This window comes from Balaenoptera musculus, chromosome 8 (assembly GCF_009873245.2).
Source record: "Balaenoptera musculus isolate JJ_BM4_2016_0621 chromosome 8, mBalMus1.pri.v3, whole genome shotgun sequence".
Classification (NCBI taxonomy): Eukaryota; Metazoa; Chordata; class Mammalia; order Artiodactyla; family Balaenopteridae; genus Balaenoptera; species Balaenoptera musculus.
The window spans coordinates 105,030,627-105,053,218 of record NC_045792.1 but is presented as its reverse complement, the minus strand read 5'-3'; the positions used below and the strand labels follow the sequence as shown (position 1 = coordinate 105,053,218).

The 22,592-nt window shown below is 60.1% G+C and overlaps 1 protein-coding gene across 5 annotated transcripts; it reads right to left on the bottom strand.

Moving 5' to 3' along the window:
* Nucleotides 1-412: 412 nt before the first annotated feature.
* On the bottom strand, nucleotides 413-18,386 carry ALDH3B1 (aldehyde dehydrogenase 3 family member B1). Of its 5 annotated transcripts, none has more exons than XM_036862674.1 (11): nucleotides 18,255-18,386; nucleotides 17,591-17,750; nucleotides 12,979-13,141; nucleotides 9,318-9,428; nucleotides 9,085-9,205; nucleotides 8,703-8,788; nucleotides 8,037-8,118; nucleotides 5,445-5,831; nucleotides 4,567-4,733; nucleotides 2,919-3,018; nucleotides 415-1,110 (listed from the first exon to the last, which is right to left on the bottom strand). In XM_036862674.1, exons 3-11 carry the CDS (start codon nucleotides 13,138-13,140, stop codon nucleotides 920-922), a joined length of 1,407 nt encoding a protein of 468 aa, XP_036718569.1. In that variant the 5' UTR covers nucleotide 13,141; nucleotides 17,591-17,750; nucleotides 18,255-18,386; the 3' UTR covers nucleotides 415-919. The 5 variants fall into 5 exon arrangements, with proteins under 5 accessions (XP_036718568.1, XP_036718569.1, XP_036718570.1 ...); XM_036862675.1 differs by lacking the exon at nucleotides 17,591-17,750 and adding an exon at nucleotides 13,350-13,434; XM_036862673.1 differs by lacking the exons at nucleotides 17,591-17,750; nucleotides 18,255-18,386 and adding an exon at nucleotides 17,135-17,421 and having other exon boundaries at nucleotides 413-1,110.
* Nucleotides 18,387-22,592: the final 4,206 nt, after the last annotated feature.

Here is a 22,592-nt window from a genome sequence, read left to right as displayed (position 1 = left end):
GGATGGCCCGGGGCCCAGCGATTAGTGTGTGGATTGGAGAAGTCTGCGGTATTTTATAGAATCATCAAGAATTGCTCAAAGATGGGACTTGGGAGGTGAGAAGGGAGTGTCTAGCAGGAGGCCCGGGAGTTTGGCTTTGTGGCTGAGTGGATGGGGGATCACTGCATGGCATGGGGGCCCAGGAGGACAGGGAAGAGGAAGAGTCCAGTGTGGGACACGGTGAGGGGAAGGTGCCCAGGGCCAGCCACCTGGGGGACAGGAGCCAGTTCAGAGCTCCTAAGAGGCCCGAGGTGAAGGGAAGGGAGATCCTACCGTGGGCATCTCATCAACCTGACCTGGAGGGAGAGGTGCGGAGAGAGTAGAGGGAAGCAGCCTCCCCCCTCCCAAATGAGGAGACAGGACGCCTGGAGCCTGGAGTCGGCAATTAAGCTCCAAAATTTAATCCTCACGGTGATCTCAGGAGGTGTTAATCACCTCCTCTGTGCAACAGATAGGGAACCAGGCTCAGAGAGGGCAGGGACGACCCAGGTCACAGCAGGCCCGCAGTGTGTCAAGGACTAGATGCCAGGACCCCTTCTGCACCCTCCACAGAAAGGGGGGTCCTGAGAGGTGCCCACATCTGCCCTCGTCTCCCGGAACACAGGTGGCCAGCGTGGGAGCGGGAGGGCAGGTTACTGCACTGTTTCCCATGCTCCCAAACCTTGGCCCATCCTGGCTGGGGGGCAGCTTAGGGCCTGAAAAGAGAAGCCCCAGGAGGGAGGAGGGCAAGCACTGGTCTGGGCCGTGGCCCCGGCAGGTGTTTTCCTCCTGTGTCGTGGACCCCAGGTCGTGTCTCCACCAGCCTCAGGTGGCCACGGCAGCGGAGGACGCGTAGACATGAGCTGGGAGGGATGCTCGGAGCCCCTGTGCGTGGGTTGGCTCAGAGCAGGGCGCAGCTGCAGCTGCGGGTCTCCATCGCCATGAGCAGCACACTCAGGTTGCGGGGAGTGTGGGGCGGGTAGCGGAGAGCGTAGACCTTCTCCAGCCCAGGGCGGCGCAGCAGGCAGGCGCGGTGGTGGGAGAAGGTGTCGAAGGAGAACTTGCCGTGGTAGCTGCCCATCCCACTGGCGCCTGTACAGTGACAGGGAACACAGCAGTCAGGCCCCCAGTGGCCAGCCGAGGAGCATCAGACAGACCTGGGCTCTGCCAGTCACACAGTATGACCTGGGTGGGCTACTTCACCCCCCGAGCCTTGGTTTCCCCAGCTGTAAAGTGGGCTAATCATGAGATGCTGTGGGTAAAGGGCTTAGCCCTGAGCCTGGCCCCAGCACCCACTCAAATAAATATTGGGGACACCAGGTGCTGGGGCACGATGGGTAGACAGTGGCCAAGAGTGGATTCTGGGGGGTGGGGGATGTATTGGGAATTTGGGATTAACAGATACACACTACTCTATATAAAATAGATAAACAAGGACCTACTGTATAGCACAGGGAACTATATTCAATATCTTGTAATAACCTATAATGGAAAAGAATCTGAAAAGAAGAGCGTGTATATATATATAACTGAATCACTGCTGTACACCTGAAACTAACACAATATTGTAAATCAACATTTTCAATTAGAAAAAAAAGAGGGAAAGTAAAAAAAAAAAAGTGGATTCCAGGGCAGCTGCCCAGGGTTGAATCTCAGCTCTGAAGTAGCCATGTCACCTTAAGCAAGTGACTTCGCCTTGGTCTCCTCTGTGACATGGGGTGACAGTGGCACCCACCTTCTAGAGTTACGGGGATTGGGCAAGTGTTCAGACCCATAGATACAGTAAGTGCTGTGTTGTTATGAGTCGCAATGTCCAGGTAGGGAGGCAGTCAAGGACCCGGCAGTGGGAAGTCCAGGGGACCCAGCCTGGTGGAATCAGGGGTAATCCGGGAGGGCTTCCTTGAGTGGGTGAGGCCTGAGGGATGTGGAGTTGACCAGATAAAGTGGGTGTGTGGGGCAAGAGGGTCCCAGGCTCGGGGACAACTCAGGGAGCCTTGGAGGTGGCTGACCGTGGTGTGTTGGGACTTGGGCAGAGCTCTGTGTGTCTGGGGCAGCAACCAGGGAAGCGGGGAAGGAGGCGGGAGCAGGACTCCATGGCCAGACCAGGAAGGGCGGCCTCAGGAAGCTGAGTCAGAGCCCTGGCTCCGTCTGAGGGCCTGGGCGCCGTGGAAGGCTTTGTCAGGGAAGCAGCAGGACCAGATTCCCCCGCAGACAGACCCCCACGCTTCCCTGAGGAGGGGGTGCTGGGGAAAGGGGTTCCAGAACCGGGGACAGCAGCGGTGCGCAGCCCTGGACCTCCACCACCACAGCATCGATCTCAGCCTGCCGTGTGCTCCTGTGACACCAGCCGCTCCCCAGGGAGGGTCCAGGCCCACCAGGGCAGCCCGCCAGGACCTGCTGGTCATTGACTCTAGTGCCAGGTGTGGGCAGGTGGCGGGACCGCAAGTCTCTGGCCCTCTCGTCCCCTGAGGAGGAGGTGGGCTCAGAGAGGGGAAGTGGTGGCCTCACATCACACAGCCGTCAGGCTTGCTGGGACCAGCCTCAGAGGCCAGGACTTCACAGCGGTACTGGGGGCTGCTGGGGCTTGGTGGAGGGGGGAGCCGGCAGGAGCCCCTGTCTCCTGTGCGACATGCCGAGCATGGGACAGAGGGGACACAGGAGGGGTTAAAGGAGCAGCATGTAGCCTCACTGTGGAGTAAAGAGAACACCCAAGGCCGCCCTGCATGCGCTAAGCCCTAGCAATCACAGTGATGTTTAAAAAAAACCTAAACTGTGTATCTGTGGGTCCACCTACATATGTACGTGCAGAGACAGGTATGGAAGGTTCCGCCTCAGACTCTGCAGAGGGGAGCAGGGTGAGAGATGACGGTAAGAGATGGCATGGCTCTGCCGGCACGTACCCACTCCTCCGAAAGGCAGGCTGGCGACAGTCATGTGCATGAAGCCGTCGTTCCCACAGAAGCCCCCACTGCTGGTCTGGGCCAGTACCCGCTTGACCACCTGGGAGAGAAGCAGCTATGAGGCTGGTGGCGGAGCTGCCGGGGCCGCGGGGGCTCTGTCCGGCCCCCTCAGGGCCCTGGGACCCACTGCAGGGTCTGAGGCCACCGTGAGGGCCACACCCCCTGGCTGTGGAGCAGCCTGCCACCCATCCCCAACTGGAGACGTGTTTCTTGAGCGTCCCTTGCTTGTGGCCCATGCAGGTGACTGTGGACACAGACTCAGGCCTGATGGGGAGGCGGGAAACCCAGCATCCTCCTGGGGACGTGGAGGGTGCAGGGTGAGGGGCGGGCAGTCAGGGAGGCGTTCCCGGGAGGGATGTGAGGTGCCTGCTGAGTCTCAAGGGGGGGCAGAGATGAGTAGGAGGGCCCCCCAGGCAGAGTGAAGGGCAGGTGGGGAGGCCAGGGGTGGGGTGGGGCAGGGACGCAGCGGGGGGCCTGTGTGCAGCACAGGGAGGACATTGAGATTTGGGTTTTGGAAACATGAACTTGATCCTTGCTTGACTTAATGAAGGCCTTTCCTCTTCAGTCTGTAGGTGTATTTGAAGAATGAGGGCAGTGGGGTGGGGTAGTGGGGGGACTTCCCTGGTGGCACAGTGGTTAAGAATCCGCCTGCCAATGCAGGGGACACGGGTTCAAGCCCTGGTCCGGGAAGATCCCACATGCTGCGGAGCAACTAAGCCCGTGAGCCACAACTACTGAAGCCCTGCGCGCCTAGAGCCCGTGAGCCACAACTACTGAAGCCCACGCGCCTAGAGCCCATGCTCGGCAACAAGAGAAGCCACGGCAATGAGAAGCCTGTGCACTGCAATGAAGAGTAGCCTCTGCTCGCCGCAACTAGAGAAAAGCCCACGTGCAGGAACGAAGACCCAGTGCAGCCAAAATTAAATAAATAAATTTATAAAAAAGAAGAAGAAAGGGGGAGGAAAAGATTAGTAGACACTAAACAGTAGTTGCAGGAAAACTTGGCTATAGTTAGTTGCAACGTGTGACCCTCAGGTAACAGCTAGGGCGGGGCTTGCCTGCTGGTGGGTGGAGTGGACCCCCATCCGCCGACTCAGAAATCCCACTGAGAGAAATCCCAGGGAGGGGCAGGGGACCAGGGCTCATTCCTGGGCCTGCATGTCCTGGTCATTCATCCTCCCCGAGTCGTGCCATCCCATGTCGTGTGTGCCTTCCATGAGCCAGGCAGAGAAAGGGGACACTGCCGCCACCAGGCCATGATGATGCAGAAGAATGGAGGTGGGGCTGACCTAGAGGGGACACTGGACCCTAGAGAAGACCCTGGGGAGCCGCCCACTAAAGGCCCAGGAGAATGTGGCCTAGACTGGAGGGCAGGGGGAGGCCCTGCTGCCCCGAGGAGAAAGGAGAGGGACAGAGCCAAGACAGCGCCACCGTCCCAGAGCTCCTATGACTGTCCCCGAGGGACCAGGACCCCCTCCCCTCCTGCCAGGCCCCTTGGTCCACGCTGGTCCTGGAGCCACCTCACCGTCTGCTGACCTCACTCCACCCTCCACTGCTGCCACCTGCGCCCACCTCCGCCCAGCCCCACCTGGTTGCTGTTGGAGAAGGTGTACAGGGCCAGGGGCTTCTCCCGACGGTTGATGAAGTCGATGGCCTCGTCCAGGCTCCCCACGTTCATGATGGGCAGGATGGGCCCGAAGATCTCCTCCCGCATCACCGGCTCTGTCTCCTGCACGTCCACTAGCACCGTGGGAGCTGCCCGGGCACAGGGCACGGCTCAGCCCTAGGGGTGGGGCCTCGGGCAGGCAGGGCTCAGGGACCCAGGGCCCCAGGGCCCCAGGCTCAGGGACGTTCTGGGGAAGGTGATCTCCCCACAGCCCCCGGGAAGTGACCTTGAGGGGCTCCCCAGCCTGACGGGGGCCCGTGGGGCCCAGAGAGCCCCTCAGCCTTGGTCTTACAGTCAGAGGGTGACCGGACCCGAGGTCCCAGGTCCCAGCCTGTTGGGGAGCAGCGCCACCCTCTGAGCCGTTCAGCCCAGGAAACTGGGGCTGCTCTGTTCACAGCATAGCGGATGCTCAGGACGGGCTGTTGAAGTTCAGAACCAGGAGCCGTGGGCTCATAGGACCTGGGGTCATGACCCCCTGGAGCAGCAGAGCTTGGGGCTGAAGTTTGGAGCCTGAGCCCTAGAACTCTGGGGTCTGAGCTTGGAGAATCCAGAGCCTGGGCCAGAGTGCCGAGTCGTGGGGTCACAGGCTCAGACACGGCAAGGCGGAACACTAGTGTCACAGAATCGTGGCACCAGAGCCGTGGACCAGACTGGGCTCTAGCAGTGGGGTCGGGGAGCCTCAGGGCCCCAGGTTACAGGCTGGGCCCAGACTCGGGGCCCAGCTGTGGCCCCCAGCGTGGAGGGGCCGTAGCTGGGGTGGGCTGGGAGTGGGGCACAGTGGCAGGGAGGGCGGGACTCACCGATGTAGCGATCGCTTTCATCACTCTGGCCCCCGATGGCCACTCGGCCACAGCTCAGCAGGCCCCGGAGCCGCTGGAAATTCTTCTCACTGATGATGCGGCCCAGGTCTGGGGAGCTCTGGGGGTCTTCGCCATAGAAACGGGTGATGGCACTCTGCAGGGCGGGCAGCAGTCGAGCCTGCATTTCGGGGCTGCACAGGATATAGTCGGGGGCCACGCAGGTCTGGCCGGAGTTGAAATAGCGGAAGAAGGCCACGCGGTTGGCCACGGTCTGGGGGTCGCAGTTGTCGTCCACGTAGCAGGGGTTCTTGCCCCCCAGCTCCAGCGTGACGGGCGTCAGGTGCTTGGCGGCAGCAGCCATGACGATCTTCCCGACTCGGGGGCTCCCTGGGGTGGAAGGAACCAGAGTGGCTCTCGGTCACTTGGACCAGGCGGGACGGCCTCAGCCCAGGGCTGGGACCCCTCAAGGGGGCTCACTCCCTGCCCTGCGGCTCCCTGGAGAGGCAGTAGAGCGGAGGGTGGGGCAGGGGTGGGGGGGCGAGAGTCACCCTCACCTGGCTTTTCCTTGTCAGTTGCTGCTGCACTGGGACCTTTTTCAGGTCGTCCCCCCTCCACTTCCTCCCACCCTCCCCCACCAGCCCCACACAGTGGAAGGTCCCCGAGGAGCTCTGCCCACAGCTGCAAGCCAGGCCCGGCTCCCTCTCCTGACCTGCCCAGGTAGACACCCAGGAACCCCCGTCTCCCTGCTTCTGATCCCAGCTGGGCCTGCAGGCGACTCTTTCTAACCTGCCGCCCGAAGTCCCTCCCCACCCTCCACTCTCCTCTGAAAGTGACTCCTATGGGCCGGCTCCAGCTCTAGCTGGTCCACATTTGGGTCTCCCCTCCCTGACCTAACCTGGCAGCCGAGGCGCCCTCCACACCCGCCGTCTGCCCCCGCTTCCTCTACATCCCCACCTCTCCTCTGGGCTGGTGTCCTGGGTCTCACTGTCCCCTCCTCCACTCAGCCACCCCCAAACACTCCTGACAGCGCCCCCAGGCCTCGAGACACTCTTGCCCATGCCTGGCCCAGGGTCCCACGCTGCCATTTCTGTCATGATGACCCTGGCCTTTCTCGCCAGCCACCACGGCCCGAGGGAGCCCAGAGCCCAGTCACCCCTCTGGTCCCACTTCCTCCTGCTTCCCTGCCCTCGTTCCCTCCCATCCAGGCCCCCGTGTCGGCTGAGCCTGCCCCAGGGGCCTCCCCCTACCACGGCTCCTTCCTTAGTTCTTCCTATCTTTGTTCAAACACCTCCTTGTCTGTCAGGCCGTCCTGACCATGCCCACAACTGAATTCCCCACCTCCACCCTGATCACCTTTGCACGGGCTCCAGGATAGTGTAGGAGGCTTTGTCTTCCTAGCCCTGCTTTATCCCAAGGCCTTGCGGTGCCCGTCTGCGCTCTCAGTAAACATTCACTGAGTGAGTGAGTGGATGTTGCCCAGGCCACATGCTGTGACAAAGGCTTTCATTCATTCATTTGTCCTTAAGACAGGCCTGTGACTTGGGGATGGCCCCTATCATACCAATAAGGAAACTGAGGCCTGGAGAAGTCAGGAGATTATGGCAGAGTAGCTTCTGGCGGTCCATCGGCCTCTGCACAGACTGCCTCGGGGACCTGGCGTAGAAGCTGGCCTCCGGGGGTCTGCCTGCCTTGCCTCTGCACCCTCGGTCCTGGGGGGCCAGGGCCCAGAGTCCACCGAGCTTCGGGGTGTGATGGTGGAGGGTGGTCAGGCCCCACCCCCGGCTTCCTCCTCCTGGTGCTCCCACCCCCTGGGAATCTGTAGGAGCAGCTGAGGACCCTGGCCCCTCTGCTCCCACAGTCGCCCTCCCTGTCTGTTAAGGTGGCGGCTGGCAGGCCTTGTCCTGGGCTCGTGGCAGGGTCTGGGGAGGAGAAAGGCAGAGACGGCACGTCCCCTGCTCTGATGGGGACAAGGTGTGCAGCACAGGAGGCGGGTCTGCTCCTCTCTCCCCCAGGGTCTCGTCTTGTCTGTATCCTCCGCCCTTCCATCTCTTCCGGAAGCTCCGTCCTGGTCACTGGAAGCTAGGTGGTGTCTGGACCACATGGGCACATGTCAGGGTGATGGTAGGTGACCTCTGGGAGCAAAATACAGCCTGCCCCAATCCTGGCCAGTGCAGTGGGCACTGCATCTTTTTGTCACCCGAGCCCCCAAATCCTCATCTGTCCAGCCCTCCAGAAGGGCCGTGGGCTCCTGAATGAGTGCCTGGCACAGCCGAAGCTCAGCCAGGGCAGGTGCTGTGATGTGTGAGATTGTGGGTGGTGGAGAGGCCTGTTTCCGGGATGGGGCCCATCCCTCCCAAGGGTCCCCAGGGGCCCGGGGCTGCTCCCCAGCCTGCTCAGGGAGCGCGGAGCAAGCTCGTCCTGGGGCCGAGAGCACCACCCAGCACTTGCCCCAGTCTGCATCGTCCCTGGCTGGCTGTCTGCTTCTGTCCCTTGCAGCCTCTCTCAGAGTTGGAGATGAGACCCCTGAGGGTGGGGCTGGGCTCAAGCCTCTCACCTCTCCCATCCTGCACAGCCCCCAAACTGGCGCCTCACCTGTGAAGAAGATGTAGTCGAACTTGTGCTCCAGTAGCTGCCCGGTCTCCTGGGGCCCGCCCAGCACTACGGCGAAGCAGCTCTGCAAGGCAGACGGGCGGAGGTCTCCCTCTGGGACGCCAGCCTGAAAGCCCACAGGGCACCTGCCTGCCTGGGACGCCAGCCTGAGAGCCCACAGGGCACCTGCCTGCCTGGGACGCCAGCCTGAGAGCCCACAGGGCACCTGCCTGCCTGCCTGCCTGCCTGGGACGGCTCCCCCTTGCCTGGCCTGACCCACAGGTGCCAGGGCTCCAGGTGGGCTGGGTCAGGGGGAGCGGGGAGCTCCCCAGGGGCACTGGGCACAGGCAGTCCCAGCCCAACAGGTGTAAGGTTGGGGTCTGGCGGGTTTGGGGTTGGGACTGAGGCCGGGGCTGGGCCAGCAGGGCTGACCAGAGACAGATAGGGACCCCTGGGGGACAGGCCCCACCCCTCTGTTTCACTCAGAGGGAAACAGGCTGAGAGGGGCGGTGACCTGGCCAAGGCCACACAACCCAGAGGGGGCAGGACTGAGGCTGGAACTCACGTCCTGTCTAAGGAGCCACGCCAAGGGCTGCCCGGCCCAGGGGGGCCTGCTTAGCCCTGCTCAGCCCCAGCGTAGCTGCTTGGTCTGTACCTGGCCCTGCTCACCTGGTCCAGGTATCGGGGCAGCACCTCGGCCAGGACCTTCTCAGTGCTCTTGCTGATCTCCGAGGGCTTCAGCAGCACGCAGTTCCCTGAGGGGCGGGGCGGGGAGAGGAGGGGGCCAGTTGTAGCCACTCCCCGTCTCCATTCAGTCCTCACACCTGCAGGGCAGGTGCCGGCCTCACTCCACCTTCAGGTGAAGAATATGGCTCAGAGAGGTGCCATGCTGGCCCCAAGGCCACACAGCCTGGAGATGCTGGGCCAGATGGGAACCAGGCCTTCTTAGCCACCTGGTGCCAGTTCCCCCCTCCTCCCTGGCTCTGTGGGCGGCTGTGAGGCTGGGGGGATGGGCGGGGGGTGGGGGGAGAAGGTGGTGGTTCCCTCTCACCTGCTGCGAGGGCGCCCACCAGGGGCTCTAGGCTCAGGTTCAGAGGGTAGTTCCAGGGGGCGATGATGAGCACCAGGCCGAAGGGCTCCTTCCGGATGAAGGCCGAGTCCAGCTGCGTGGCCTGGGCCGGGGCCGGAGTGATGGTGAACGGTGAGGTGCCAAGACCCCAGCCCCTCAGCACCACCTGCCACCCAGAGAGGCTGCCTGCGGCCCTGACCCCCAGGGTCACTCACCAGGTTCTTGGGCACTTTCTCATCCTTCATCCAGGCCCGCAGGTTCCTAAGGGCCGAGTTAATCTCGTTCTGGCTGATGCTGATTTCAGACACCTCTGACTCGAAGGCAGACTGCAGGGGAGGGGGAGGGGCAGGGGCAGGGCTTGGGCCAGGGTACCCAGGATCCGCAGGTGGCCGGAGCCGTGGGGCGGGCAAAGCCTCCCCAGGCAACGCCTGTCTTATCCACTCATTCATTCATTCATTCATTCACTCCATGTTCACTGAATGGTTACAGTATGTGGGTGCTGTTTCTGTGCTGGGGATGCAGCGGCGACTGAAACAGACAGAAAACCTGCCCCACGGAGCTGACATTGTAGCGGGGATGGTCGACGTGATGATAACACTGACTGCTCCATTAGGACGTGACAAGCGCAATGGGAGGGGATGAAACAGGATAGGAGGGATAGAGACGGCTGGAGTGTGTGTGCGTGCGTGTGAGTGCATGTGCGCATGTATGTGTGTGTGTGTGTCTTTGCTCTATTTTATATAAGATGGTCAGTGCCAGCCTCTGGGATTGGGTGACATTTGAGCAGTGAGGAAAGGGAGGGAAGGAGCCCATGGATACCTGGAGGCAGAATATTCCAGGCAGATGGTGTGTCCTGTGCAAAGGCCCTGGGGCAGGTTCAGGCTTGCTATGTTCCTGATTAGCAGGGAGAAGAGCGGGTGAGGTGATGAGGCCAGGCAGCTGGGGTGAGGACTGCTGAGCAGAGCAGGGACAGGATCTAACTTCAGTTTGAACAGGACTGTCTGTGTGGCCCTCTGTGGCCTGCTGTGTGGATGTCAGTCTGCAGGGGACACTGGGGACAGGTGTCTCTGGGTCACTGGGGACTGGTCACTGGGGACAGTTGTCTCTGCCATCAGTTCCCACAGCCCAGGGGCCAGGGCAGATTTCAAGGGCAGGAGTCGGAAAAAGGAGAAAATCAATAGGGCTTTTGTCCTGATCTCTGTCTGCCGGCATGCCTGCCCCACCCCCACGAGGGAGGAGGGACCCAGCCTGTGGGCTGCAGGCAGCTGGAGGCCCATGGCCTAGGACACAAGAGCCAGGCTGTCCTGATGCCTGAGACTCAGCCATTATGGCGCAAGTTCCTTCCTGTCAGAAGAGAGGGCGATGGGCCCAGGAGTGCCAGAGCTGAGCCTTGGGGGGAGGAGGAGGGTGCAGGGACCTTGGGGGGGAGAAGCCACGCCCACCAGCGCTTCTAGGAGCTGAGCCTGCTTCAGGCATGCCTTCTACTATGTCTGTGTCCACAGCCCACACTCCTGCCCAGCGAGGTCTCCTGTGACCTGAGTGAGGTTTGGGCCTGTTTAAGGGATGATCTGGACCCTGCTGAATGCCAGGAGCTTGGAAGAGTAGGCTGTTTTGAGCCAGGGTTCTGTGCCCTTAGGCAAGAACATGCCCTCTCTGAGTCTCCTCTGGGGGTGACTGGGTGTGACCACCTCTACCTGGAAGGGCTGTCGGGGGGTTAAATGGGAGGATTTGTGCAGGTCAGACAGGGCAGTTGCTGCCTGCTGGGAGGGTGGGGGACAGGGCTGGCCGAGCCCAGAGGGAGGGACCAGACCAGAGGCAGGGACCAGATTGGATTTTCTGGGCTTCTGCTCCCTTTGTGGGGCACGGGCTCCTGGAGCCTTGAGAGTTGCAGGCAGGAGGTGAAATCTGAGCCGTAGGGAGAACAGGGACCAGATAGACCATCGGGTCAGGTCTCACGGAGGTGGCCAGGCCAGGCCAGCTGGTGGGCAGGGCAGAGGCTCAGTGGGGTGTCAGTCCCCAGGGAGCCCGACATGCCAGGGTAGGGGGTGTGAGCCCCCTCTGTCCTGGACCAGGTCCAGTGAATGGACACTCCCCACAGGGAGGCAAAGCCAGGCCCCTTGGGTGTCAGAGAGCCAAGGAGAGTACGACCCGGTGCCCTGGTTTCATAAATGGGATAGCAGATGATTCCAGAAATGGCTGACGAGGGAGCCCGGGTCTCACCTGGCTACAGTCCCGGAGTGTGGTGATAAATAGAAGGTTTGAGGACCCTGAGAAAGGGAGTAGGCGTCACCAGGAGGCCACGTCCTCAGGACAAGTCCTTGTGGCCAGCTTTTGCTGCCCCCGTGAACGGGGGTGCCCGATCCATGACCCCAGATGCCACAAGATACTAGTCTCGAAGTCCGTGACTGCTCTGGACACCTGGCTGGGTGCCTGCAAATCAGCTGGGGCCCAAGGAGGCTGCAGAGGGCCGCCCAGGCCTGCCAGTGCCGGCATCTCTTTCATGACCTGGGTGGAGCCAGTAGGCCCACCGGAAGGGCAGGGGAGGCAGGAGGGCAGAAAGGGATGACCCCAGGGTTCTGCTCGCGGGCTCAGGAGGTCTGGGGTGAAGATGAGCTCAGCGCCCAGCATGAGCCAGTGTGGGACTGCTGCAGCCCCCTGGGGACAAGTGGTGACCACAGGGGCTGGCCGGCAGCCAATATGCACCGTGGGCCTGTCCTGGGTGTTAAGTATCAAAACAGCACCTTGCCAGCTGGTAAAGAGTCACAGCCTTGGAAAGTTACAGGTGGTGAGGGGCCAGTGGAGTGGGGCGTCAGGGGTGAGCTTGGACACCGTGGCCTTTGTGGCACGCTCAAGGGACATTTTGTCCAGAGAAGAAGCCCCTGGACAGTTGTCCTAGGGTAGCAGCAGCCACACGGGTGGGGCCTGCTAGCTGAGATGGTGGAAGGCTGCCTACAAGGAAGTGTATTTCTTGAGGTCCTGCTGTGGCTGCTGCTGGAGATGGGAGGGGCCGAGCCCCCAGGCCTCCAGGGTTTGGACAGAGGCCATGATGCCCACAGTACCTAGTGAAGCAGAAGTCCTGCACATGCGGCCCTAGCGGTGTGACCCAGCTCCCTGGACCTCATCTCTTGCATACCTCTGCCTCTTCCACTCCCCTTCAGCCACTCTGGCCTCCTTGCTGCTCCTCAAGCACAAACACACCAAGCACCTCCTGCCTCAGGGCCTTTGCACATGCTGTGCCCTCTGCTGTTTCCCCCCCCTTGTCCACGTGGATCCTTCCCCCTCCTCCTTCAAATGCCACTGTCTCAGAGAAACCTTCCCTGACTCCCACATACAAAACAGCACCCTGACCCTGGCCCTCTCTCACCCCCTTCACACTGGGAGTGTCTCTCCATGTCATTCATTACCATCCAACGTACTGTGTATTTATTTACTGTCTAGTTGTGTCTCTCCCCAGGAGGCCAACTCCCTGGACACAGGTACTTTGTTTTATTTGTTGTATCCCCAGAGCCTACAACAGTACCTGGCCCATAGTAAGTGTTCAGTAAATAGTAGTGGAGTGGGGGAATTCCCTGGTGGTCCAGTGGTTAGGACTCCGCACTTTCACTACCGAGGGCGCGGGTTCAATCCCTGGTCGGGGAACTAACATCCCGCAAGCTGCACCGCGCGACCAAAAAAAAGAAAAAAATAGTAGTGGAGTGAATGAAGAAATGAACGAATGAGTGAATGCAGAAGAGCGGGTTACGGCACAGGAAAGGAGGTGGGGTTTGACGGCTTTTAGTTCCCCTTCATGGGGGATGCAGCTGTCCCCATCTCCCCTGTCTCAACCTCCCCACCCCTGCCCTCCTCCTCCCACCCCTGCCCCTCCCCCCAACCCACCTTGTGCAGGTCCTGCGCCAGCGCCTCCTGCAGAAGCTGCTTGTTCTCTTGCAGGAAGCGGCTCAGGCCCTTCAGCTGGGCAGCCCGGAACTCGGCCGGCCGCGTGCGCCCCGAGCTGAAGGCCTCCCGCAACCGCTGCAGCGTGTCCGCGAAGGGGTCCATCCTGCCGGGCGGGGCAGCATGGGCCGGGGCGCCCCACCTCCAGGCGCCCTCCACCGCCCCTGCCTGCACCCGCGTGGGCCCACGGGCGCCCCCATGGGGACTCACACGTAAGCCCAGGGACCAGGGCTGCCCCACCTACACATACACACACACAAACACACACGCAAGGGGCACACTTGGACACCCACTGACAGAGCTACAGACCACACCTCTTAACCAGTGGGCAGGAGGGCTCTGGACCCCAAGGCAGTCACGGGACTGGGTGTGGGCTTGGGGACAGCTACTCCGTGGCCCCTAAGAGTGAGCAGGGAGCCAGGGGGTCACGCTTCTTCCTGCCACGCGGAAATTAGCCCTAAGCCATGGCCCCCACCCTACTCCGGTGCCCCTCCTGGAGACGGGTAGCCCTTACCCCCAGCAGGCCTGAGTGGAGTAAGCAGGGGGAGTTCGGTAACTAGAGGGAGAGTCCAGCAACCACCACTTTGGGACATTCCCAACACAGAATGCTCTGTTCCCACTGTCCCCAGCCTGGGGGCCCTGCCCAGGGTGGCCAGGCTGGCTGGTTGTGGCTCAGAGGGCTGGGTGACAGGACTCCTCTCCCTGTGCCCCAGCTCCGCAGCAAGACGGGGAAAGAAGAACCCCACCTCCCAGAGGCCCTGCTGCCCATCCCAGCCCCATCGGCCACAGAGTTGGAGAAGCAGGGAATGTTGAGGGGTGAGAGGTGAGGGGTGAGGGGTGAGGGGTGAGGGGGCAGTCATGCCTCCATGCTGTCATCAGCCAGGGCTGGCAGGCAGGGTAGGGGCTCTGACATTCCCCCGGGCGCCCGCCTGCTTACTTGAAGCTCATCAGAGGAGCTCTCTGATGCACTCAGTCCTCGGCCTGGTGCCAAGGACCAGTGGGGACCCTTTCCTCCTTCTCTCTCTGACTCACTTCCCTTCTGGTCTCTGCTTGGCTGATGCTTCCTTCAGGCAGCCCACCATGATTACTCCCTTACACATTCTCACAGTGGGCCCTTGGCTCTGCTCCCCACCGCACTGTGTCATACCTTGTGATAAATACCTGGTTTCCTTCTGTCCACCTCCCTGCCCCGCCTCCCCATCCCTCTCTTTCCCCTCCCACTGGACTGGGCAGCAGGACCCCTCTTTGCCTACTTAACTTATCATTTGGGTCTTTGTGCCCCAATCTCCTCATCTGTTAAGGTCACCCTTCCACCTACCACCTGATGGGTGTTTATCAAGGATGAGACCATGCTGGCCAGTTCTAAGCCCAGGACAGGGTGTCAGTGCCCTCAGGGTTGCCAGCTATTGTTAAGTGACTACTGCCACCACAGCCTTAAGTTTTCTGGAGGACTCCATGACCCCAAGGGCTGAGCTGTTCCAGCCAACAGGATGGCCTGGCCTGGTGGGCACTCTGTGCTGAGAGCCTGGCTGGAGCCCTACGCTGTCCCCGTAGGCACGAAGGGGGCCAAACCGGCCCCACAGGCCTCCTACTCCGATCAGGAGAAACGGGGCAGTTGTCTCGGGCACAGGGCGGGCACCACATCCCCCAGAGAGGGTGACTGTAGCAGAAGAGGGACCTCATCAGAGCCCCTCTCGCTCCAGGCTTGTCCCCAGCTCCAACCCTCCTCCAGGGAGGAAGGCATACTGGCCAGAGACCCAAGAGCCAAGAGACTTGCTGACCCCTAAAGCCGCCACCTGAGCTCAAACCCTGACCCTGCCTCTCTGGCTGTGTGACCTTGGGCAAGTCACTCATCTTCTCCCTGCCTCATTTTCCATGCCTGTAAAAAGGGGGTGCTACCGTTCCACCACATGAAGCACTGGCCATTGTGTGCATGGTAAGAGCTTAATAACGGTCAGCTGTGGTTATTGTTACCAAGTATTCAACAAATATTTATCCCTCTTCCTTCCTCCCATCCTCTCTCACCTTCAGACTTCTGCTGAGGGCAAACCACACCCGCCCCTCTCCCGCCTCCACAAGGTTCTTTGCACTTTCCTAAGAGTCTGCAGAACCCACAAAAATGCAAGGCACGTCACTTGAATAGTGCATCTCCGAGTACAGTGTGGGGTGGGGAGCTCTGCGGGGGTGGAGGTCTGGTTGGAACATTCCAGCAGCCTCTCCTGGCAACACGGAGGCCAGCTCACACCATATTGCAGTTTGGTCAGGACCGAGACCCCAAGGGGTGACTGCTGCAGGGCAGGGAACTGAACTCAACCCAGGTAAGCAGATGTGCAAGGCTGCCTTGGGCCTGGGGGGACCCTGGGCCTGTGAGCCCACAAGGGAGCTGAGAAGCCACTGTGGACACACAAATGAGGGGGTTCCTTCATCGGGTGGTCTGGGGGCCCTGAGCCCACCTCCCTGGGAGTTGCTAAGTCACTTGATGCGACAAGGGATGGGCCTGGTTCCCCGGGCCCCAGGGCCAGCCACCTTCCCTCAAGGCCGTGAGCCTGGGGATTCTATAATAATAATAATAATACTAGTGACCAGGCACTGACTGTGCCAGGCACTGTGCCAGCGTGGGTGCCTGATGTGAGTGCAGCATGGCTTTTGGATGGCACCCCTGTAGGAAGCTGAGGCCCAGGTCATGTGGCATCGAGGAGGGTGACAAAAGGGGCGGGCAGTCAGGTCTGCTACCTCCAAATCATCATCAAGAAACAGCTGCTGCCCGAGCCCCGTCCCTGGGCCCTGGCTGGTCCTGCTGATGAGCTACCTCCCAGCCCCCACCTCTGCCCACCCTCTCATCCTTTCTGCCTCGGTTTCCCTGTCTATACCACAGGTCTTCTAAGAGCACCCTCTGTATGACGTGTCGGGGGCCTGAGGACCTGGGTCCAAATCCCAGTAACTCTGTTTATCAGCTAGGAGACCTTGGGCAGGTGGCTTGGCCTCTCTGTGGCTCACTTTTCCCATCTGTGCAATGGGGATGGTGTCTTGTAGGTACCCCATAGTGCTGTGAAGTGCTTGGTGCAGGGCCGAGCTCCGTGAGTGCTCAGTAAGGATGGCTCTGAACGATGGTTATTCAGACTGCAAAGGACAGCTGTGCTGGGGGTGTCTTGGGGAGGAGACCCTGGGGTGGGAACCCGAGGAGACCTTGGCCCAGTGTGGGCACCAGGGAGGCAAGGACATCAACTTGAGACCCAGGTGGGGGCAGGGATGTGGGGCTGGCAAGAGTGACAGAGGTGAACATGGTGATCTGAGGGCCCAGGGGACCCCCATCAGCCTGTCAGAAGGTGGACGGCACGGGGCTGCCTTGAAGGCTCTGCAGGTCCCAGTACCCTAGAGTCTCCAATCTGATCTCCCCTCCCTGCCCCGTGTAGCCTTAACCTGGATTTTTACAAGGTCTCCCAAACTCTGGGGAGCAGCCCCCTCCCTTCCATGGTGGGTGTGGGGAGCTGGGGACCAACCCTTGGCCGTGGGCCAAGCCAACCCCCGCCCCGCCGCACAGAGAGGCTGTGCCACCGGCTGCCTGATGCTGGAGAAGTCTCTCCTTCGTGGACCCTGGCAGAGTCCGTTCCCAAGAACACGATCGCTCAGAACCGCTCGCTGCGTAGCCCACCCCAGCAGCGGGCATGCGTGGCAGTTGCCCAGGAAATGTGTTGCCAAATGGATGCTCGACCACCGCCCCCCCGTCAGGGACAGGGGTGCATTCCTTCCTGGGGCGGCCGGTCCAGAGCTGGGACTCTTGGCTCCCTTGGTAACTCCAGGGAGAGGAGGGGCGTCAGTCCAGCTCAGACAAAATAAGGGTGCTGCCTGGCCTCGGGGACTCTTGGCCCTCTCTCTTTGCTCTCTTAGGCTGGGGCAAAGGAAACTCCCTTCCTCCTTCCCCTTTCTCCTCAGGCGAGCAGAGAAGCCCCGAGAAGACAAAGCTAGTCCCTGTGCGTGGCCGTGAGTGGCCAGGCTTGCCAGGACTGACGGCAACCCAGAGTCCCCAAGCCAACCTGCCAGCGGGTCCCTGGCCCCGACTGCTCGCTGCTATATCCCCAGCCTCTGCAGAACACCGTACCTGAGGCCCTGCCAAGCTGCCCTTCCTCCTGGTCGGCCCTGCTCTACCCAGCTGCCCTTCCGTTACGAAATGTCCAAGGCTGGGCCAGCCCCTGGGGCGGGGCTGCCCTGGCTTCGTGCCTGACTTTGACCCTGGGCTGGCTGGAGGCTGAAGGCTGAGATTTCCCCATCACTTCCCTCAGGGGCCTCTAGATCCTTTCCTGGACCACAGAGAAGGAGCCGGGGCGCAGAGAGGGCCAGCACCAGGCCAGGGCCACACAGCAGGTCTCCAGGGAGCTCTGAGCTGAGGGGTCCATCTCGACCCCTGATGGGCAGGATGGAGGATGAGCTCAGGGTAGTGGGCCCAGGAATTACGGTGTGGGGTGCAGGCTGTGGCCTGGAGTAGCAGGGAAAGCCCCGCTCCCCACAACCCGCCGCCCCCCACCCCCGGCAGCCCCTCTGAGCCTCAGTTTCCCACCTGCAAAATGAAGAGGTCAGATCCAAAGACAGCTGGAGTCCAGAAATACAATCCCAGGGCCCAGGCCCGCTGCAGGCTTCGTCCCTGCCCTCTGTGCGTCTGTGTCCAACAGCACCACCTCATCCAGTACCCTGCTCACAGCACCTGCCACCCCTGCAACCTGACATTTTACAATGAGGAAACGGAAGTCCAGAGAGAGGGCACAGGGCATGAGTGACAGGCTGGGACCCACATGAGAAGGTTGTTGCTCCAGAGCCGGGCTGGGTCCACCCCGCTGCTGTCCCCTCCTACCTCCCGGGAAAGAGCGCCACCCTCTGCCCTCTAGGTGAGCCGTCATGATGTAAGTGTCGCCATGAGGTTCCTGTGTCCCTGCCCCTCTGCCTCACCCTGCCCCCACCCCGGGCACACCTGTCAGAGCCAGCACAGAGGGGGATGATCCCCTGGCAGGTGCTGGTGTCAAACAGGCAGGCGATTAGGTTACGGGTAGGGGGACAGGAACATCCTTTGTGCTATCACCCCATGCCCGTCGCCCTGGGCCCGCGGCTGCCCTTCCACCTGGGTGCCCTAGGTCTTGCCTGGGATCCGGGCCCAGGGCCTCTGGGCCGACTGGGCACCTGGGAGATGCTCCTCACTGCCCCCCGCCCTCCCCGCTGCCCCTGCCTACCTGGGAGGGCAGGAGAGGTCTCCCGGCCCACACCTGCTCTGGTAGCCCCTGGAGGCTTCAGCCGTTTGGGACTGGGGTAAGGGGCTGCAGGGGCCCCGTCCTCTGCGTGGGATGGAGCCCCCAGCCGCTGCCTGTCACGTGGCTCAGCATGTGACAGCCCTGCCCTGCTGTCTGGAGCTGAGCCAGGCAGAGGCAGAGCCAGTGTCAGGCGGGGCTGGGCTGGAGCTGAGCCTGGCAGCGGTCAGCCAGGAACCAGGTCCAGAGAGGGGTAGCCACTGATCTAAGGCCACACGGCCAATCAGGGACCCACCTGGGGAGGTACTGGTGGGTGGGAGGGGTATTGCAGGATCCTGAGCGGCCCCTCCCTGACCGGGGATCCCTCCAGCTGGGGTTACCCTGAACTTGTCATGAATTCAGCCTGGGAAGTCCCCAAAGAGGCCTGTCCTCCTGACACAGGGGTCCTAACCTGGCCTGGGAGTGAAGCGCTCGCCAGTCTGAGGGGGCACTGCCCCTTGGGGAGGAACAGGGACCGGCCCTCTCCCCTCTCCGGTTTGGATGCCTCTTGTTGATCCTCAGAGCTCCAGGAGCAGGACGTCCCTGGCGGTCCAGTGGTTAAGAATCTGCCTTCCAATGCAGGGGACGAGGGCTCGATCCCCAGTCGGGGAACTAAGATCCCACACGCCGTGGGGCAACTAAGCCCACGCGCCACAACTAGACAGAAGCCCGTGCACCGCAAAGAAGAGCTCGTGTGCTGCAACCAAGAACTGACGCAGACAAATTAATTAATTTAAAAAAAAAGAAAAAAAAGCAGCTCCAAGGGCTCCGTGGTACCTAGGGGTGACATCCTTGTCGCAGGGAGCTCGGGATAAATGGGGGATGTTGCGTGGGGTACCACTAGGAGCCACTCTTAGAACCAGCTCCGGCGGGTGGCAGGCTCTGCCGGGGTCCCAGGTCAGCCGGTGGGGCAGGTGTTGGGGGGAGCACAGAGGTTGGAGAGGACACATCTGCCCAGCCAGGCCCTGCTCTTCTGCAACTCCTCTGGGTTTTAGTTTGGAGAACGGGATGAAAAGACCCTCATGAGTGTCACTGTTGGCCTCCCTCTCCGGGCAGAGGTGGGGGAGGATGAGCTGGTCATGGGCTAAGGCATCATTCATTCATTCATTCATTCATCATTCCCTCCCTCACCTGGTGAGCCTGGCTCACAGAGCCTCAGACCTGCCCAAGAGCACCTCACCACATCGCCTGCTGAAAGATTCAAACCTGGCTCCGCAGCCCACCTGCTGGGTGACCTCAAGCAAGTTAGGCCCCTCTCTGGGCCTCCGTTTCCTCCCCCCAAAATGGGATTGATTCGACCTGCCTCACAGGGCTGCAGTGAGGGTGAAATCAAAGCACATCTGGAATGCACCTGGTATACAGTAGGTGCTCAATAGGTGCGAAGGCTTTTCTGTCCCTTTCCCCACCTTCCTAAGGGAGTGGCCACCCCAGGCCTTGTCCTGGGGCCCTGGCCCCGCCTCCTTCCCCCTCCCAGCCTTGAAGGCAGGACCACCTGGCTCCCCCCAGCAGCCACCCACAGAGGCCAGTGTGACCCTGGGGTGCAGTCAGAGGCCACTGGGGTGCAGTGCCTGGACACAGCTGGCACTCATCCATGTGCTCACTTAGCAAAGCTTTACTAAGCACCTACTGTGTGCTAAGCCCTGCGCCAAGCACTTGACACAAATTCTCGTATAATTCTCAGATGTTATGGTCTGAGCTTTACAGATGAAACAACAGGCTCAGAAAGGGACAGTGGCCGGGCTGGGGCCACACAGGAGAGGGACAGATGGGGATTCTAACCCAGCCAGCCCCAAGTCCCCAGCCCGCAGCGTCTCCAGGGTGCCCCGAACTCTTGTTTAGGAGCTGGGGGGGGGTTACCCCCACTCCCAGGAGTCTCAGCCGAAAGCAGCATCTCTCCTGGACACTTGCTGTGCCAGGCTGGGCAGGGTCTTTGGCACATCCCAGCTCGGGGACCTCCCGACAGCTTGGGACGATCATCATCCCCATGGTTTTCAGTTTAAAAAATGGTAAAGATTAGGGCTTCCCTGGTGGCGCAGTGGTTAAGAATCTGCCTGCCAATGCAGGGGACACAGGTTCGAGCCCTGGACCGGGAAGATCCCACATCCCACATGCCACAGAGCAACGAGCTGGCAAGCCACAACTACTGAGCCCGCGTGCCACAACTACTGAAGCCCGCGCGTCTAGAGCCTGTGCTCCGCAACAAGAGAAGCCACCACAATGAGAAGCCCGCGCACCACAACGAAGAGTAGCCCCCGCTCGCCGCAACTAGAGAAAGCCCACGTGCAGCAACGAAGACCCGATACAGCCAAAAATAAATAAACTAAATAAATTTATAAAAAACAAAAATGGTAAAGATTTGCCTCAATGCCAGGGAAGTGGTGTTAGATGAATCAGCAGTGGACCCTGCATGCTACTTTGGATACAATGCAGGGGTGACACTTCACAAGATCGCCGGAGCTGTCTCAGGGTGTTTGAATCGGGAGCAATATGTATCTCTCCTGTTTGCTTTTCTGCAAGGAACATCTATTATTTTCATAGTGAGAACAAAAATGGAACCTAGTATAGAGAAAACCATTTGACAACAGTGAGGGTAGATGTGACAGGGAGTGCTTGAGGTCTGGATGGGGTGGGAGGGGCCGCTGGCCTTGCTCCGTTCTCTGCCCTGCAGGTCACATGGGCTGTGTTTATCTGGGTCCCCTCTAGGACAGTCTCACAGGAAGTCTCAAGGCTCCCTGACAGCAGCTTATTAAGCCATGGAAAAATTCTTTCTGGAAACAAGGGGATTTATAAGTCAGGGTTTAGTGAACAGAAACCAAGCTAGGTCTTTTGAGTAGGGAAGATTGAGTACAGGGAATTGGGTTGGTGAGGGAGCCTGGAAAGGTCAAAGGCAGGAAGTGGTGTCACCAGACCCCAGAGGGTCAAGGTCAGCCAGGGAAAGCTAGACCATGGTAGGACTGCTCTGTGGACACTGGGACCCTGGAGGATCCAAGCCACTCTCCACGTGCTCCCCAATCCCCACCCTAGTTACAGCCCTGCTCTCTCCTCCTCCCAAACCCAGAACCTCCCACTGGCCAAGCCTAACCAGGGAGCTTGTTGCTCAAGTATTTGTCTCTCTAGGAGCAGTTTGCCAGTCACATCCAAACCCCAGTCTGGACTGATCCGGAGATGTTTCTCTTGGTAATTGACAGAGTTCCTGAGCAGTCAGCAGATTCTAGGAGCCCTGAGCCTGAAAGCACCTGCTTCTCAAATTCATCCAGGGTCACTGTGTCAAACGCTAACAAGACCGAAATTACTCCTCACTCAACTTGGGACATTTGAATTTGCATTCTTCATGTCAGTGTTTTTAAAAATTAATCGATATTTAAAATTTAGATGTAAGTATATTTCCTTTTCGCTTTTAATAAGATTAGGACAGTGTCATTAACCACTGGGTGCCATAATGTCAGGTTTGGAAACAAGCTACCAGGAACCACCACCCCCCCCAACAAATCTTCTAAAATGAATTGATTTTAATAATGCAATTCAAAATTAAAAGTTACCAACATCACAGAAGGAGTCCACATGTAACAAGGACTCCAAGGACTTAATTAAATCATTTTAGGGCCCTAAACTGTACAGTAACCTCTTTTTTTAGGCATGGACCAAGACCCCACAGAAAGCAAGCAATATTGCAGAAAGCCAACATCTAAGAAGTAGCTGCCAGAGACTTCCCTGGCAGTCCAGTGGTTGACTCCGAGCTTCCACTGCAGGGGGCGCGAGTTTGATCCCTGGTCAGGGAACTAAGATCCCACATGCTGTAGCGCGGTCAGAAAAAAAAAGAAAAAAGAAAAAAGAAGTAGCTGTCAGTGGGGCTCAGCACAGGGGAGGCCAGGGGGACCCACTGGTATAGGCAGACCACCCACTTCCTGGAGCAGTGTCCCTGCTCCCCTCCTACCTTCTCTTTGCTTTCTGGCTGGTTCATAAAACACACTGCACTTGATTTCGTCTTGGGGGGTCCCTCCTGGTGGGAGATAAACAGCCTGTGAGTTCTGGGTCTGCCCAAGGCATCTGCTGTTCAATAAGCCTTGCCCCCTTCCCCATGAGCACATAAGCCCGCCCAGGAGGCCTTTACCCTTTCTTGGACGACACACAGCCGCTCTGGGTAAATACTGGGCCACCTGGAAACCTCAAAATGCTGGATGGGGGGCTCTCGGGCAGAGGGAACTTCAGGTGGCTGCATCTTGGAGCTTCCTGACCCCTTCAGAGGTCACGCCATCTTCCCTTTGTCCCTTTATAGGACTTCTG

Excerpts from the sequence above, each read along its gene's own strand:
- ALDH3B1 (XM_036862674.1), bottom strand. The coding sequence starts at position 13,140 with ATGGACCCCTTCGCGGACACGCTGCAGCGGTTGCGGGAGGCCTTCAGC. Across the intron at positions 9,206-9,317 it reads AGAAAGTGCCCAAGAACCTG|GCCACGCAGCTGGACTCGGC; the intron begins GTGAGTGACCCT and ends GCCCCGGCCCAG. Across the intron at positions 8,789-9,084 it reads GGTGGGCGCCCTCGCAGCAG|GGAACTGCGTGCTGCTGAAG; the intron begins GTGAGAGGGAAC and ends CCCGCCCCTCAG.